This window comes from Dendrobates tinctorius, unplaced genomic scaffold, assembly GCF_039654945.1.
Source record: "Dendrobates tinctorius isolate UK_male_01 unplaced genomic scaffold, ASM3965494v1 ptg000046l, whole genome shotgun sequence".
NCBI classification, from domain to species: domain Eukaryota; kingdom Metazoa; phylum Chordata; class Amphibia; order Anura; family Dendrobatidae; genus Dendrobates; species Dendrobates tinctorius.
The window spans coordinates 81,913,208-81,928,850 of NW_027361714.1; the positions used below are offsets into that span (position 1 = coordinate 81,913,208).

The following is a 15,643-nucleotide window of genomic DNA, read 5'->3' on the forward strand; positions in this document are numbered from 1 at the left end:
CGACTAATCCACCTGTCTCCCCGCTATTCCCCAGCCTCCCCCCTATGCCAGGCCCTTCACTGGCTTCCTATTGTCCAGAGGATCCAATTCAAAACCCTAACCATGCCATACAAAGCCATCCACAACCTGTCTCCTCCATACATCTGTGACATGGTCTCTAGGTACCTACCCGCACGCAACCTTCGATCGTCCCAAGATCTCCTTCTCTACTCCCCCCTTATCTCTTCTTCCCACAACCACATACAAGACTTCTCCCGTGCTTCCCCCATACTCTGGAACTCCCTACCGCAACACATCAGACTCTCACCATCAACGCAAACCTTCAAGAAGAACCTGAAGACCCACCTGTTCTGACAAGCCTACAGCCTGCAATGATCCTCGGTCTACTGAACCACCGCACGACCTGCTCTGCCCTCTCCTACTGTATCCTCACCCATCCCTGTAGACTGTGAGCCCTCGCGGGCAGGGTCCCCTCTCCTTATGTACTTGTGTGTCCCTTGTCTTACACATGTTTATTACTCTTGTATATATTACACTTGTCTATATTTCCCCTTTTCACATGTAAAGCGTCATGGAATAAATGGCGCTATATAAATGCATAATAATAAAAAGCGCGACTGCAGCACTGAAAAAAAAAAAAACCGCTGGAGTGGTGCTTCACATAAAATTAAATGAAACTGTCAGTTTACACATTCTAAAGGACCCAACCCTCCAGTAGGAGATGGTTCCAGCCTTCTGGGTTGTGGGATCCCAGCTTGCATGCTGGCATTACCATCTATAGTCTGAGAATGAGAGATCTCACGTTTGACTAAGGCCTCATTTTATTACGAATCGGTAACTGCTGTATTAATGATGCATAGAGCACGCTTTAATTCGGAACTAATATATCTTCCCATAATACGAGAGACAAATGGATGAGACTCGGTAAAAACGGACAGACACCATCGAAGGATGAAAAATTCCGTTTATTGACGCTTTTTTTTTTTTTTTTTGCAGACTTGGAACATCACTGTCATGTGAATAAGGCTTTGCGAATTTAATGTTTGTACATTATTTTTTTTCTTTTTAGGAGTGGCAAGAATTGCAACAAAGCATTCAACGTAAAGATCGAGCTCTACTAGAAACCAAATCTAAAGTAACACATCCTGTATATAGTTTATATTTCCCAGAGGTAATGTACATCCATTGCACAAATTCGTAGTTAATTTTCACATCTTAAAGGATAATATAAGAAGGTTTTTTGTTACAACTCAAGGATTTAACGCCTTTAAGGGAACACTAATCTTAAAAAAATAAATAACAATCCTGGCAAATTGTTCTGTTGTTGGACCCTATGCTGTCTAATGGGGGAAAAAGACAAGTCTGCTCACCCATGAGAAGATCCATCGTATGGAAGGCTTGTGGTGCCACAAGGATCAATAGGGAACTATGAATAATATCCAGCATTGGATTCTTCTGTTTAAAGCCATGAATGCAATGAGTAAGGACTAACATCTGAAATGCATTTGCATCTTTTTTTTATTTTTATCCATTTTTTTATGGTGTTGGGAGTATTGTTGTGTTTTTTTTTTTTTGTTTTTTTTTTTACTGTTTTTGTTCGAATAAAAAATATGGCTTTTAACAGAACAATTCAATGCTGGATATTATTTGTATTTCCCTATTTTTCTGATAGTGAAATTAATATTAAAGAGGTTGTCCACTACTTTTTCATTGTATTGCATCAGTGTCTGATTGGTCAGGGTCCGACACACCTATAATCTGTTCTCTGTGGACGTCGGCCAAAACTGTTCAATTGCAGGGCTCCTCTGTCTTCTGATAATAGCTGTGGCAGGGTACACAGTCGCCTCCTATACATTTGAATAGGATACTGATGTGTATTACCCTGCCGCGGCCATTATCACAAGACTGAGCAGCTCCACAATTGAGCGGTTCCTGCCAGCGCCAAGTACAGCTGATCGACAGGGTGCCTGGTGTTGGACCGCAGCCGATCAGACATTGATGACCTATCCTGAGGATGGGTTATCAAAGAAAAAGTAGTGGACAATCTCTTTAGGGGAAAAGTGGCCGATTTCCTAAAATACACATACAAGAATTCTTTATGTTCCGTAGTCACAGTACTGTGTTTGGCAGTTATACAACTAGCTGCAGAAGGAGCCTCCCCCCATTGTCCTTTCTATGACACTAAACGGTCATGCCCTGTCCTACCTGCAGAACTGTTTGTATGAGGAGCGCACAGAAACTCTTGTACATTGGTCACGTGGGATACTTTTTTTCTATCTATTATACCAGATGGTGAAGTCCTCTTTCACTTTAAGTAGAGATGATCCAATCTGTGTTCTGATATCACCTTCCTCATTATTAAATGCTTGTTTTTTATATCAATTTATAACTGGTTCCTGTCATAGGGGACATTGACTAATTGGACATCTGTGGATTCAGGAAAATTTTAAAATTGGAAAGCTAGTCGTCTTCTACTCATATGGGAAATATAAGAATTTGCCATATGATGAAAGAAACAGCGAGCCAGATTACAGCTTTTGCTGTTTTCTCTGTCCTAAATCTTTTCTGCCAAACCTGTTTGTTATTTTAGTGGAGCTCGCAGGGGTTTAAATTCAGAACATGTGTTTCCATTACATAACTGTACAAGTCGTACACTTATTATTTCGAAGGTGTCTTGAGTAGAACACAGTATGTAGCAGAGCGTTGTATTCATCATCAGGCCCAATTCATTATTGTAATTGTGCATTTTTCTTTATTAGTTTTAGTGAATGTCAATAAAGGAAAGTGACTTAAAAATAAAAACCTGCAAATGATGAATCGGACTCCTAATGCTTTAAAATGCTTACTAAATACCTCTGCAAAGTATACACATCTAGGCATTGCTGGCATGTTTTCTAGCTGCTGCATGGAAATGGCAGAGGTGATCACAGTGTCTGCACAATCTTACACCGCTTTTTACATCACTGCTGGTACAAGTGTTTTTTTTTGTTTTTTTTTCCTTCTGTGGCGTGCAGTTCTCTTAGGTAATGATCATTAGTTTTGGTTCTGTGGTTAAGCAGATAAAAATGGACAAGAAATCCAAAAAGTTCACCCAAATATTCTCACACCATGATGTAGGGAGTGAAGTCTGAATCATCTGCAGTGGGTATCATCAGCCATAACATACAGTGGGTATGGAAAGTATTCAGACCCCTTTACGTTTTTCATTCTTTGTTTCATTGCAGCCATTTGGTAACTTCAAAAAAGTTCATTTTTTCTCATTAATGTACACTCTGCACCCTATCTTAACTGGAAAAAAAAAACAGATGTAGATTTTTTTTCAAATGTATTAAAAGAAAAACTGAAATATCACATGGTCATAAGTATTCAGACCCTTTGCTCAGGCACTCATATTTAAGTCACATGCTGTCAATTTCCTTGTGATCCTCCTTAAGATGGTTCTACTCCTCCATTGGAGTCCAGCTGTGTTTAATTAAACTGATAGGACTTGATTTGTAAAGCACACACTTTTATTGTGCAAAAGTAGTAGAACCTATAAATATTCAAGTATAATTAAATTTGAATATTGTTTTTTTCTTAGGTTTTACTAAATAAAGTAATATCTATAAAAATAATCAATAAACGCCCAAAATTGCTGAGACCACAGTGTGTGTGTGTGTGTGTGTGTGTGTATATATATTTATTATTATTATTTTTATTATTATTATTATTTTTATTATTATTATTTTTATTATTATATTTTTTTTTTTTTTTTTTTTTTTTTTGTTCTCAGCAATTTTGGGCGTTTTCATAGATATTCCTGGAGAGAGCCTAATTTTCATTGCTGTCAGTGCATAAAGCGGCTCCATTTGTACATAGATGTGGTTTTTATTGGGAAGACCTGCATGTATCAAACTTTAATGGCATATCCTGTCAATGAGCCATAAATGTCACAGATGGGTCAACCCTTTTTAAGGAGTTAATATTAGCTACAAGGCACCAGACAACATCTAGCATTTCTGGAAGTTGGGATACAATTTATACTCTTGGGTAACTCTTGGGCTTCATACAATATATAAAAGGGGGTGTTCGACCTTAGGGTACAAGTCTGCAGTCACACTTGAGTCCTCACATCATATGCTCTGCGTATTGTGAGGATTCTCCGGTGACAGAGCTGGGAGTGGCAGGTGCGTGACCGCAAGTATGTGATTTTTGTGTAAGCAGTCACTCGCTAACTAGATGTGCGCTGCCTCGCTCAGTGCCATGGTATTGAGCGAGGCCAGACTAGTCTAGCTGAGATGTGGTCGGAGGTATGCAAATAGTAAAATTGCCCTCAAGCGCCTGACACCAGAGAATCCTTACAGCGCTTAGTGTGCGCAGTGTGAGGATTCACAAGTCTGCAGTCACACCAAAATCTATTTCAATGGGTAACAATGTGAATGAATATCTTAAATTTGATGGTTCTTTATTACTATGATTCGCCATGGCTTTATGTAAGCAGTTAGTAGTTTAACCTCTGGGAGCTCCGATGCACTGACTAACCTTCTTGCTGTTTCTTCCCTGGGCTGCCCCATTCTGCAGTCCAAAGTGCTGTTATTTAGGTAAATGTTGGAGGAGGATGTAGCAATACACCAGTGCTTGTCGTCTCATCATACTCAAGGGCTGGTGGAAGTCCCAGTGGTTAGGACCCCCCCCCCCCCCCCCCCATCTATCATAAATGAAGGCTTGTCATATCGATGTCTTTGCTTTATGAAATGGAAAAACCCTTTTATCGAAGAAAAAGCGTATTTTGTTTGCTTGGATTATTTACTTGTGCATTTACTATTGTAGGAAAAGCAAGAATGGTGGTGGATTTACATTGCAGACAGAAAGGATCAGACATTAATATCTATGCCCTATCATGTGTGTACATTACGGGATCAAGAAGAGGTAAGGTCAATGATGGTTATGTTTGCTGAACATTTGATAAAACCTGAGCTTTCATCATGTGCTACAATTACCTCTGGGGGCTACTGATCATGTCTCCAGGGGGGGGCACTTGCAAGGTAATCATGTAGGACTTTTGTCAGGTGCTGGTACGCATGGGATTACTGTGATCTAATTTTTTTGAGTAGGGTCTGCTTGGCTTCCAAACTTTGAGAATGCATGTTTTGAAGTATATGTTCAGGAATCCAGATAAAATGTCTTTGTTTAATGTACCTTGATGTGTATGTTTAAATCCCTTATTAATGTGTAATATGTTTTTATTAGTTTAATTCATGTGCAGGTTGCACTCTCCACTCATTTCAATAAGCAGCAAAGCTGGAGAATTCCTGTAACCCTTTACTTTTTTTTCTGGAAACTTGCTCTCTTGCGTGCTTTCTGGTGCTCACTCGCTCTCTCGGGCGTGCACGCTCTGTTAGTTTATTGGGTGCAGCAGTTGTGATAGAATCGCATTTTTCTCTGCAGCAGATATAGCAGAGTTTGGAACTCTGAGCTGTGTTTAACCCCACCCTCACCACTGATAAACAGCTTTCTACACAGAAGGCTGCCAATCGGTGCTGGGGGCGTAGTAGGACCAGGGACACAGTCCAGTAAGTGTCACACCAGTGGAATAGGGTCGCTGGCCCTACATTATGGTGCTCTCAGATAGCTGATTGATTTAAATTGAAAGACTTCACACAGTGTATTACGTCCTCATTTGTCAAGTTTTATATTTTACCAGACTTGTGCTTTTAGGGTAAATTGATAGGAGCATATAAGATGCAATGTTTCATCCAGATTTTCGGGCTTCAGCATGTTCAGAATTCTTCAAAATCTGCCATACTTAATATTTTTGGTGATGATGATCCCCTAGGAGAGCGCAGAAGAGGCTGGATCCTGAGTTGTCTAATAGATTAGGCTGTGAACAGCAATAGAAGTGGAGATAGCTAAGCAGTGCAAATTACACAGGAAGACTTTTAGGTGACATGCAAGCATTTCACAATTAAGGAAAAAATAACTCCATTGCTGTACATTGCCTTTAAAACAAGTCAAAAACTGATGACCATTTACACCCTTAGATTTACACTTACATGAATATTCAGTGTAGGTTGCATGATTTTTTTCATTATAATGCCTATATAATTTATTTTTCTTTTTAAGGTGGAGCTAAAATTTCCAGCACCCAGTAAACCTGGAAATTATCAATACACTGTGTTCTTAAGATCCGATTCTTATATGGGTTTAGATCAGGTTAAACCTTTGAAGGTAAGATGACTGAAGCACAGAAAAAAAGTGATCATTGTAAAATTATAGAATATGATTTGGTAGTTATGAAGCATGGTAACTGTTAGCTATTTTCAATTGTTGGCTGAGTGTTCTTCCAGCTCCCCAATAGATATGCACACTACAGTTTTCAGTAGGAAGAGGGGAATGAGACACTGCCTGATCTATCCTCCAGGTTCTCCAGTTTTCGCCCACACTCCAAAAACCTTCTGATAGGGAATTACGAATGTGAGCCCCAATGTGGCAACAGTATCCTTATCTGGAAAGCCCTCTGGAATATGATGGTGCTATATTAGTAAGCGTAATAAATAAATGGAAGTTCCTATTAGCACTTATTAGGAAGTACTATGTACTTGCTCCTACCAAGGGCTTGTTGTAGACACAATGCATGTATACTTCTCTAAATCTTACATCTCTCAATCTCTTAAATCTCAAAATCTTCACTAAATCCAATTGTCATGAATTTTGATCTATATATCAAAAGTGGAAACAAAAGTTGTGTGGGTATATATCATATGACTAATATATATATTATGTATATATGTATGTGTGTATATGTTTATGTGCATGTGTGTGTATGTAAATGTGTGTGTATATATGTATGTGTACACGTGTGTGTGTGTGTATATATATATATATATATATATATATATATATATATATATATATATATATATATATTATTACAGTACAGACCAAAAGTTTGGACACACCTTCTCATTCAAAGAATTTTCTTGATTTTCATGAATATGAAAATTGTAGATTCACTCTGAAGGCATCAAAACTATGAATTAACACATTTGGAATTATATAATTAACAAAAGTGTGAAACAGCTGAAAGTATGTCTTATATTCTAGGTTCTTCAAAGTAGCCACCTTTTGCTTTGATTACTGCTTTGCACACTCTTGGCATTCTCTTGATGAGTTTCAAGAGGTAGTCAACGGAAATGGTCTTCCAACAGTCTTGAAGGAGTTCCCAGAGATGCTTAGCACTTGTTGGCCCTTTTGCCTTCACTCTGCGGTCCAGCTCACCCCAAACCATCTTGATTGGGTTCAGGTCTGGTGACTGTGGAGGCCAGGTCATCTGGCGTAGCACCCCATCACTCTGTCTTGGTCAAATAGCCCTTACACAGCCTGGAGGTGTGTTTGGGGTCATTGTTCTGCTTAAAAATAAATGATGGTCCAACTAAATGCAAACCAGACGGAATAGCATGCCGCTGCAAGATGTTGTGGTAGACTCCTCCCTTGCTGACCTCACTTGGTGGGCCGTGTTAGAGGACGTGTGCCCCTTTTGAAAAGTTATTAAAAACTTCTACTTGCCATATCTCTAGCTGGGGGGCTCACAGAGTGACGACAGGGGCATTATATTTTCTCTTATGAAATCTTTTTTTTTTTGAGACCATATATTTTTCCTTTCCCTCAGATTATTGTGTGTTAAAGGGTGGCACGGTGGCTCAGTGGTTAGCACTGCAGCCTTGCACCGCTGGGATCCTGGGTTCAAATCCCACCAGGGACAACATCTGCAAGGAGTTTGTGTGTTCTCTCTGTCTTTGCGTGGGTTTCCTCCTGGTCCTCAGGTTTCCTACCACATTCCAAAGACACACTGATAGGGATTTCTAGATTGTGATCCCCTTCGCGGACAGTGCCAATAATGTCTGTAAAGCGCAGTGAGATTAATAGCGCTATATAAATGAGTAACATAAAATAAAAAAAATCTCCTAGTCCCCAAAATCAGCTTTCTATCTAACAGCAGCCAAAGCGTTACTTTTAACCATAACCTCTGTTAAGACAACTGAGTATTTGTGATATTTTGTTGCAGTTACAATACTAACCAGACATATGAGAAGCTCAGTGCTCTAAGCTTTCTGCACTCTCTTCTGAATGGGATGCCCTCTGCAGAAGAGTGCATCCCATGGTGGAAGCAAGAGTCAAGATACTATTACACCCTTGTTTTAACCCCTTTCTGCCATCGGGACAGTATAGTACGTCCGATGGCAGCACCCCCGCTTTGAGGTGGGCTCTGGCGGTGAGCCCACCTCAAAGCCGGGACATATCAGCTGTTTTGAACAGCTGACATGTGCCTGCAATAGCCACGGGCGGAATCGTGATCCGCCCGCGGCTATTAACTAGTTAAATGCCGTTGTCAAACTCTGACAGCGGCATTTAACAAACGCTCACAGGTGACCCCCGTCACATGATCGGGGGTCATCGGTTCGTCAGCATGACAACCAGAGGTCTCCTTGAGACCTCTCTGGTTGTTGATGCCGGATTGCTGTGAGCGACACCCTGTGGTCGGCGCTCATAGCAATGCAATAAATCTGCTACATAGAGGCGATCTGAGCATCGCCTCTATGTAGCAGAGGCAATTGAGTTGTGGCAGCTTATACACTAGCATGCCAAAAGTAAAAATATGAAAAAACAAAACATAGATTCAAATTACCCCCCCCCCCCCATTTGCCCCATTCAAAATAAAACAATAAAAAAAATCAAACCTATACGTATTTGGTATCGCTGCGTTCAGAATCAGCAGATCTAGCAATAAAAAGGATTAACCTGATTGCTAAACGGCGTAGCGATAAAAAAATCAAAGCGACAGAATTTGTTTTTTTTTTGGCATCGCGACATTGCATTAAAATGCGATAACGGGCGATCGAAAGATCGTATCTGCACAAAAATAGTATCATTAAAAACGTCAGCTCGGCACGCAAAAAATAAGCCTTCACCCGACTCAAGACAAGATCTCGAAAAATGGAGACGCTACGGGTCTCAGAAAATGGCACAAATTTTTTTTTTTTAGCAAATTTTGAATTTTTTTTCACCACTTAGATAAAAAAGAACCTAGACATGTTTGGTGTCTATGAACTCGTAATGACCTGGAGAATCAAAATGGCAGGTCAGTTTTAGCATTTAGTGAACCTAGCAAAAAAGCCAAACAAAAAACAAGTGTGGGATTGCACTTTTTTTTTGCAGTTTCACCGCACTTGGAATTTTTTTTCCATTTTTCTTTTACACAACATGCAAAAACCAATGATGTCGCTCAAAAGTACAACTCGTCTCGCAAAAAATAAGCCCTGAATTGGCCATATTGACCGAAAAATGAAAGTTATGGCTCTGGAAAGAAGGGGAGCGAAAAACGAAATCACAAAATTCGAAAAAAGCTCTGGGTCATTAAGGGAATAAAGGGAATCTGTCACCTTTTTGAGTTTTTCAAGTTAATATGAGCATACACATTGTATACAACTGAAGTTGGTTATACTTGTATGCCTCCTGGAAGATGCCTTGTAAAAATCCTCTTTTATAGCTTCAATCTTCCAGTCTATGGGGCGTGCGCTTCCTGGAAAATAAAATCCTCCAGTCTTCCTTACAGTGCCTACAAGTAGTATTCAACCCCCTGCAGATTTAGCAGGTTTACACATTCGGAATTAACTTGGCATTGTGACATTTGGACTGTAGATCAGCCTGGAAGTGTGAAATGCACTGCAGCAAAAAAGAATGTTATTTCTTTGTTTAATTTTTTTTTAAATTGTGAAAAGTTTATTCAGAGGGTCATTTATTATTCAACCCCTCAAACCACCAGAATTCTGTTTGGTTCCCCTAAAGTATTAAGAAGTATTTCAGGCACAAAGAACAATGAGCTTCACATGTTTGGATTAATTATCTCTTTTTCCAGCCTTTTGTGACTATTTAAGACCCTCCCCAAACTTGTGAACAGCACTCATACATGGTCAACATGGGAAAGACAAAGGAGCATTCCAAGGCCATCAGAGACAAGATCGTGGAGGGTCACAAGGCTGGCAAGGGGTACAAAACCCTTTCCAAGAAGTTGGGCCTACCTGTCTCCACTGTTGGGAGCATCATCCGGAAGTGGAAGGCTTATGGAACTACTGTTAGCCTTCCACGGCCTGGACAGCCTTTGAAAGTTCCCTCCCGTGCCGAGGCCAGGCTTGTCCGAAGAGTCAAGGCTAACCCAAGGACAACAAGGAAGGAGCTCCGGGAAGATCTCATGGCAGTGGGGACATTGGTTTCAGTCAATACCATAAATAACGTACTCCACCGCAATGGTCTCCGTTCCAGACGAGCCCGTAAGGTACCTTTACTTTCAAAGCGTCATGTCAAGGCTCGTCTACAGTTTGCTCATGATCACTTGGAGGACTCTGAGACAGACTGGTTCAAGGTTCTCTGGTCTGATGAGACCAAGATCGAGATCTTTGGTGCCAACCACACACGTGACGTTTGGAGACTGGATGGCACTGCATACGACCCCAAGAATACCATCCCTACAGTCAAGCATGGTGGTGGCAGCATCATGCTGTGGGGCTGTTCCTCAGCCAAGGGGCCTGGCCATCTGGTCCGCATCCATGGGAAGATGGATAGCACGGCCTACCTGGAGATTTTGGCCAAGAACCTCCGCTCCTCCATCAAGGATCTTAAGATGGGTCGTCATTTCATCTTCCAACAAGACAACGACCCAAAGCACACAGCCAACAAAACCAAGGCCTGGTTCAAGAGGCAAAAAATCAAGGTGTTGGAGTGGCCTAGTCAGTCTCCTGACCTTAACCCAATTGAAAACTTGTGGAAGGAGCTCAAGATTAAAGTCCACATGAGACACCCAAAGAACCTAGATAACTTGGAGAAGATCTGCATGGAAGAGTGGGCCAAGATAACTCCAGAGACCTGTGCCGGCCTGATCAGGTCTTATAAAAGACGATTATTAGCTGTAATTGCAAACAAGGGTTATTCCACAAAATATTAAACCTAGGGGTTGAATAATAATTGACCCACACTTGTATGTTTAAAATTTATTAAAATTTAACTGAGCAACATAACTTTTTGGTTTGTAAGATTTATGCATCTGTTAATAAATCCTGCTCTTGTGTGAAGTTTGAAGGCTCTAACTTATTTGCATCTTATCAAACCTGCTAAATCTGCAGGGGGCTGATTACTACTTGTAGGCACTGTATACAAGATTTCGCCTCCCCTTCTCTTCAGACAGCTCTTTGACATCATCAAAGCATGCATGTTCTGCCTACACTCGCTCCTTTGCACTGTGGGGAATTTGACTTTTACTGTGCACTGGAGAGCACTGGGACCAGAATTTACAGTGACTCTCCGACGCCTGTGCACATCAATATTAAAGACCGTGCCCACAGAAGGGTGGAACTGTGCAGAGGAGTGAGGGCAGGCAGAATGTACAGGCGCGGGATTTCCAGACGCCCACATAATGTCAAAGGGAAACTGAAGGGAAGGAGAAATCTTGTATAATGAAGACCTGAAGCTCTTATCTTCTGGGCAGTATATGCCCAATAGCCTGGAAAAGTTGGACATGTATTGCCATTGATGCACCTAGATAGTATGCACTATGCGCTTTAATATCAGATGGTACTTGTCTCTGCATGCTTGGGGTTTTCTACTTGTTCACAATTGATGCCCTCCATTGCTTTCTATGGTTATATTGGTGCCCACCTGTTCTTTTAAAATTTATTGATTTTTGGTATTGAACTTATTATGTATATGTGTTGTTGGTATCTAATAAAGACAACTTCTAATTTTCAGAAGTTGTCTTTGCGGGTTAATATGAAATCTTGTTGTTTCTGTATCATTGTTAGGATAAAAAAACTCTATCGCTCGTATGTATTTCTAATTGGAGGTATTTGCTAATATTATCATTGCAGCTGCTACATATTGGGACAGGATCTTGGAGCTGCAAATACCCATTTAAAGTAGCATGACCTAGATAACATTGCTGCCATTTGTCAAATATTTATTTGTGGCACCAAGTTGAAATGGAATATTGAACTTATAGTAGAAATATTATTGGTCACATTACCTTAACTAATTTACTGGGTTCCGTGATGAACTGTCAAGGATAGCTAGAGTTGATGTAGCCGAACTGTGCATATGCGTCATTGTAGCTGAGATTTGTCTGTGCATGCGCATCGATGTAGCGGCACAGTCTTTTATGTATCAGCAGTGTGTTATATAGCTGTGTGTGTGTGTACATCAATTGTAGCAGTGGGTTTTTTTCTGCTGTTAACCTGTGCTGCATCTCCATACCTTTAGAACTAAAGCATGACATTTACTTCAGTCCACTCCACTTGAATTCGTCTGTTGAAATTGCACTTTTTCTTTTCTGTCCCTAGCTGGAAGTTCATGAAGCTAAACCAATACCTGACAACCATCCACAGTGGGATACTACCATGGAGGGTGATGATGACCAAGGAGACAGTGAGGGCTTTGAAGAAAGCTATGATGAGGAGGAGGAAGAAGAGGAAGATGATTAAATTAATTACATGGACTTTAAAAGATTTGCACATGGTCATCTATCTGATATCGGAGCTATTCCAATCACAAGAGCCACAGTGTAGAAGTTTTTTGGGGGAAATTAATAAAGTTTAAGTTATTCTTCATAATCCTGAGTTTTGTAACCATTGGCTTTCAAGGTCACATAATCCCTTGCCATGTGCAAAGACCTAGTGAGTTGCTAAGGCCAAACGGTTTAAAGTTAAACATTTACTCCATCGAAGAGGAAATAAAGATTTTTATGAAAATAATTGTCTTTTATTTAGAAATTGCTTATCTTAGTTCTACGGGAGATACAGATACAGCTGTCGCTAATATTCTCTACCACTCACCCAGCACTTTCAGTACTATGGGTTTTGGTTGGGATCCTCACACACGGCCAGGTATAGCTTAAGTACACAACGTTCCTTCCATTTATTTAATGTAATTTTCACATTTTATTCAATGTTGTACTTCAGCTTTTTTTTTTTTTTTTTCTAGTTAAAACATTCCTCCAAATGTTATTTTTACCTGGGGTATAACCTAAAAAGCATACCAATTAATAATTGTCATGATTACCACTAGCCCAATGCAAACATGAGTTTAGTAGAGGAATGGCTCTGTAAATCATGGGACCACAAGTTGCAGAATGTTTGTGTGGGTTTTTATGCAAAATATGCCTTTTTGTAGAAGATGCATTTAAGAGGCTATGAAGTCACTTCTGAGAACGTACTATCCATCTGTAGTCTTCAGAGCAGTGCCAAGCTTCACTGTGTCCTGACGCTGTGGTATCCACATGTGGAATGTGTGTGGTTCTTTCTGTGTCGGCTCACTTGGCTTTCCACAACGTTGAGAATGAATTAAGGGTTACATGCACATAACTGTGTAACGCTCAGTATACTACTACACCATTGATGACTGTTTTGCATTTGTAATGTGTACTTCCACCCCCCACAGATAAATGATAGTGGAGAAAATTCTTAATTTTCTGAATATTTGCTATTATACTGTAAATAAATAGCATTTCACATAGTAAGTGGTTCTGTATAGTATATAACGGTTTCTCCCAGGTGGATCTTTAATACTACAGAAATGGATATTGCTCAGTTATTGTTGCAGAATGTGAAAATAACAGAGTGAGCTAGTTATGTCAGGGATTTTTAATGGTTTGTGTAACACTAAGATTTGAAATGTGGCTAATCACTTTCCTGCACTTTTTACCCATTCTGCAATTTCTGTGGCCAGTTGGTTAACATGAAAAAAAATTGCCATTTTCTGAAAACGGGTTGTTCTTTAAATGCAAACTGATATTGAAAAAAATAACTTTGTAATGCAATAGTTGCAAATAAAATTCTGAGGTTAACTGGTATTTGTATATGTTATTGTGTCTTAATAGGCCAACAAGAAGATTTCATATAAGCAAACCCTTATTTCTCCTACGCCTCATTGGGGGACACAGACAGTGGGTGTTATGCTGCTGCCGCTAGGAGGACACTAAGCAATCAGAAAAGTTAACTCCTCCCCTGCAGTATGCACCCTGCAGCTGGATGAGATATCTCCAGTTCTTGCTTAGTGTCTGTATGAGGCACTTGGGTCTGGTTTCAGACCCCACCGTTTTTATTTTAATTTTGAATTTTTCTCTAGATTTTTATTTAATTAACGGAGTGAAGGGGGCGACGGTTCCTTTCTACGGCCCGCTCTCCCCCGAACCAACAACAGGCAAGCACGTGGAGTAACCCTTCACGTACCTTTCCTGCGATGTTTTTTGGGGCTGATTCCTCTACCTTTGGCGAGTTCCCATCCGGGGCAGGACAGAGCATCCGGATACAGACATACGCCCTGAATCGGCCTCCTAGCTCTCCATCCCTCTTTCATAGGGAGGGTCGATTGAGCGTGGCCCCTTTAAGAACTCCTCCAGCTCTGCTTCATCCTGGAGGATGAGAGCCTGCATAGAGGACCGAACAGCGCTGATCGTTGGAGTGGAGGTATGGGGTCGGGTCTTGTCCCCCGGGGGTAGCGCTGATGTGGTCAGCGGCGGTGCACCTTCTCAGCGCCCATCGCGGCCCTCACCGTCGCGCCCCCCCCCCCCCTCGGCACTACCGCGGGTAGCGTGAAAAATTTAGTCCCCGGCTTCCTGGCCTGCTAAGCCGCAATTTAAATGGCGCCGCCCCCTGGCACTGGCCCGCCCACCGGCGCTTCCTACGGGTAGGCTAAAAATCCAGGCCCCAGCTTTTCAGACCTACTAGGCCGCAATTAGAATAGCGCCGCCCACGCTATTGGCGTCGCCCCCCTCGCTTTGGCGCCTCAGCCTGCACGAGACACGCGCTCCTAATCTCGGGGGCCATATCCTTTCCTCAGCAAGCTATGAGACGAGCAGCCGGATACTGGGTGTCACCGCAGGGCTACCGCCATTCCTCCCGGGGGACACCAGATAGGACCGGGTAAGCTGCATCTATCCCAGATCAAAGCTTAACCCCTTCCCGGCACGTTCCTTTCAGCTGCAGCAGACTGCCGTTAACCCCTTCAGGAGTGCTATGTCTCAATCTAAGGAAGCGAAGCGGGTTGCTAAAAAGCACACTGCGTTTTTTACCGTGTGTACCTCTTGCAAGGCTGGCTTAACTAGTGCACAGACTAATCCGTTCTGCACTGACTGTGACCCGGCCTGCGCCCGGAACCTGCGCTCAATCGCCGCCGCTGCCAACGGGTCTCCTGCGTCTAGTACCCCTGAGTGGGCTGCGTCCCTGTCACGATCAGTAGAGTCTGACCCAGGCTATATTCTCCCTTCGGGAGGGCTCTTTAAACCAGAAGACGTCCTTACCCCCCGAGGAAAGCTCTGGCATTGAAAGGGAACCATCCGCCAGCAGGGGCCGTTCTCGTTCAAAGGATGGTCGGGGCTCTAGAAAGCGGACCCATGACCTTCCCCAAGCCCTGTTCGCGCTTCTGCATCTGCGACTCCTATCTCTCGCTCTCCCTCTCCTGGAGTTCTCAGCGAGCCCCACTCTGATTTTGATTCTGACACGTCTGCCCCTCAGAATCCTCCATCTGATCAAGAGTCACTTGATTCTCTTATAGAATCAGATAGCAAGATGCTGAAGTTGGATGACTATCCTATTTCTCTTAAGAAAACCAAGCGCGTGCG

General features: G+C 41.8%; 1 protein-coding gene across 3 annotated transcripts in view; it reads left to right on the plus strand.

Annotated features, from left to right (window-relative positions):
- SEC63 (SEC63 homolog, protein translocation regulator) overlaps window positions 1-13,873 on the plus strand; it is a 119,583-nt gene extending 105,710 nt beyond the window's left edge. For all 3 annotated transcript variants that reach the window (XM_073576061.1, XM_073576063.1, XM_073576062.1), the window contains exons 18-21: window positions 1,070-1,171; window positions 4,810-4,908; window positions 6,103-6,207; window positions 12,366-13,873. In XM_073576061.1, the coding sequence (XP_073432162.1) occupies window positions 1,070-1,171; window positions 4,810-4,908; window positions 6,103-6,207; window positions 12,366-12,506 (447 nt within the window). In that variant the 3' untranslated portion in view covers window positions 12,507-13,873. The remainder of the gene's footprint in view (window positions 1-1,069; window positions 1,172-4,809; window positions 4,909-6,102; window positions 6,208-12,365) is intronic.
- The last annotated feature ends 1,770 nt before the right edge of the window (window positions 13,874-15,643 follow it).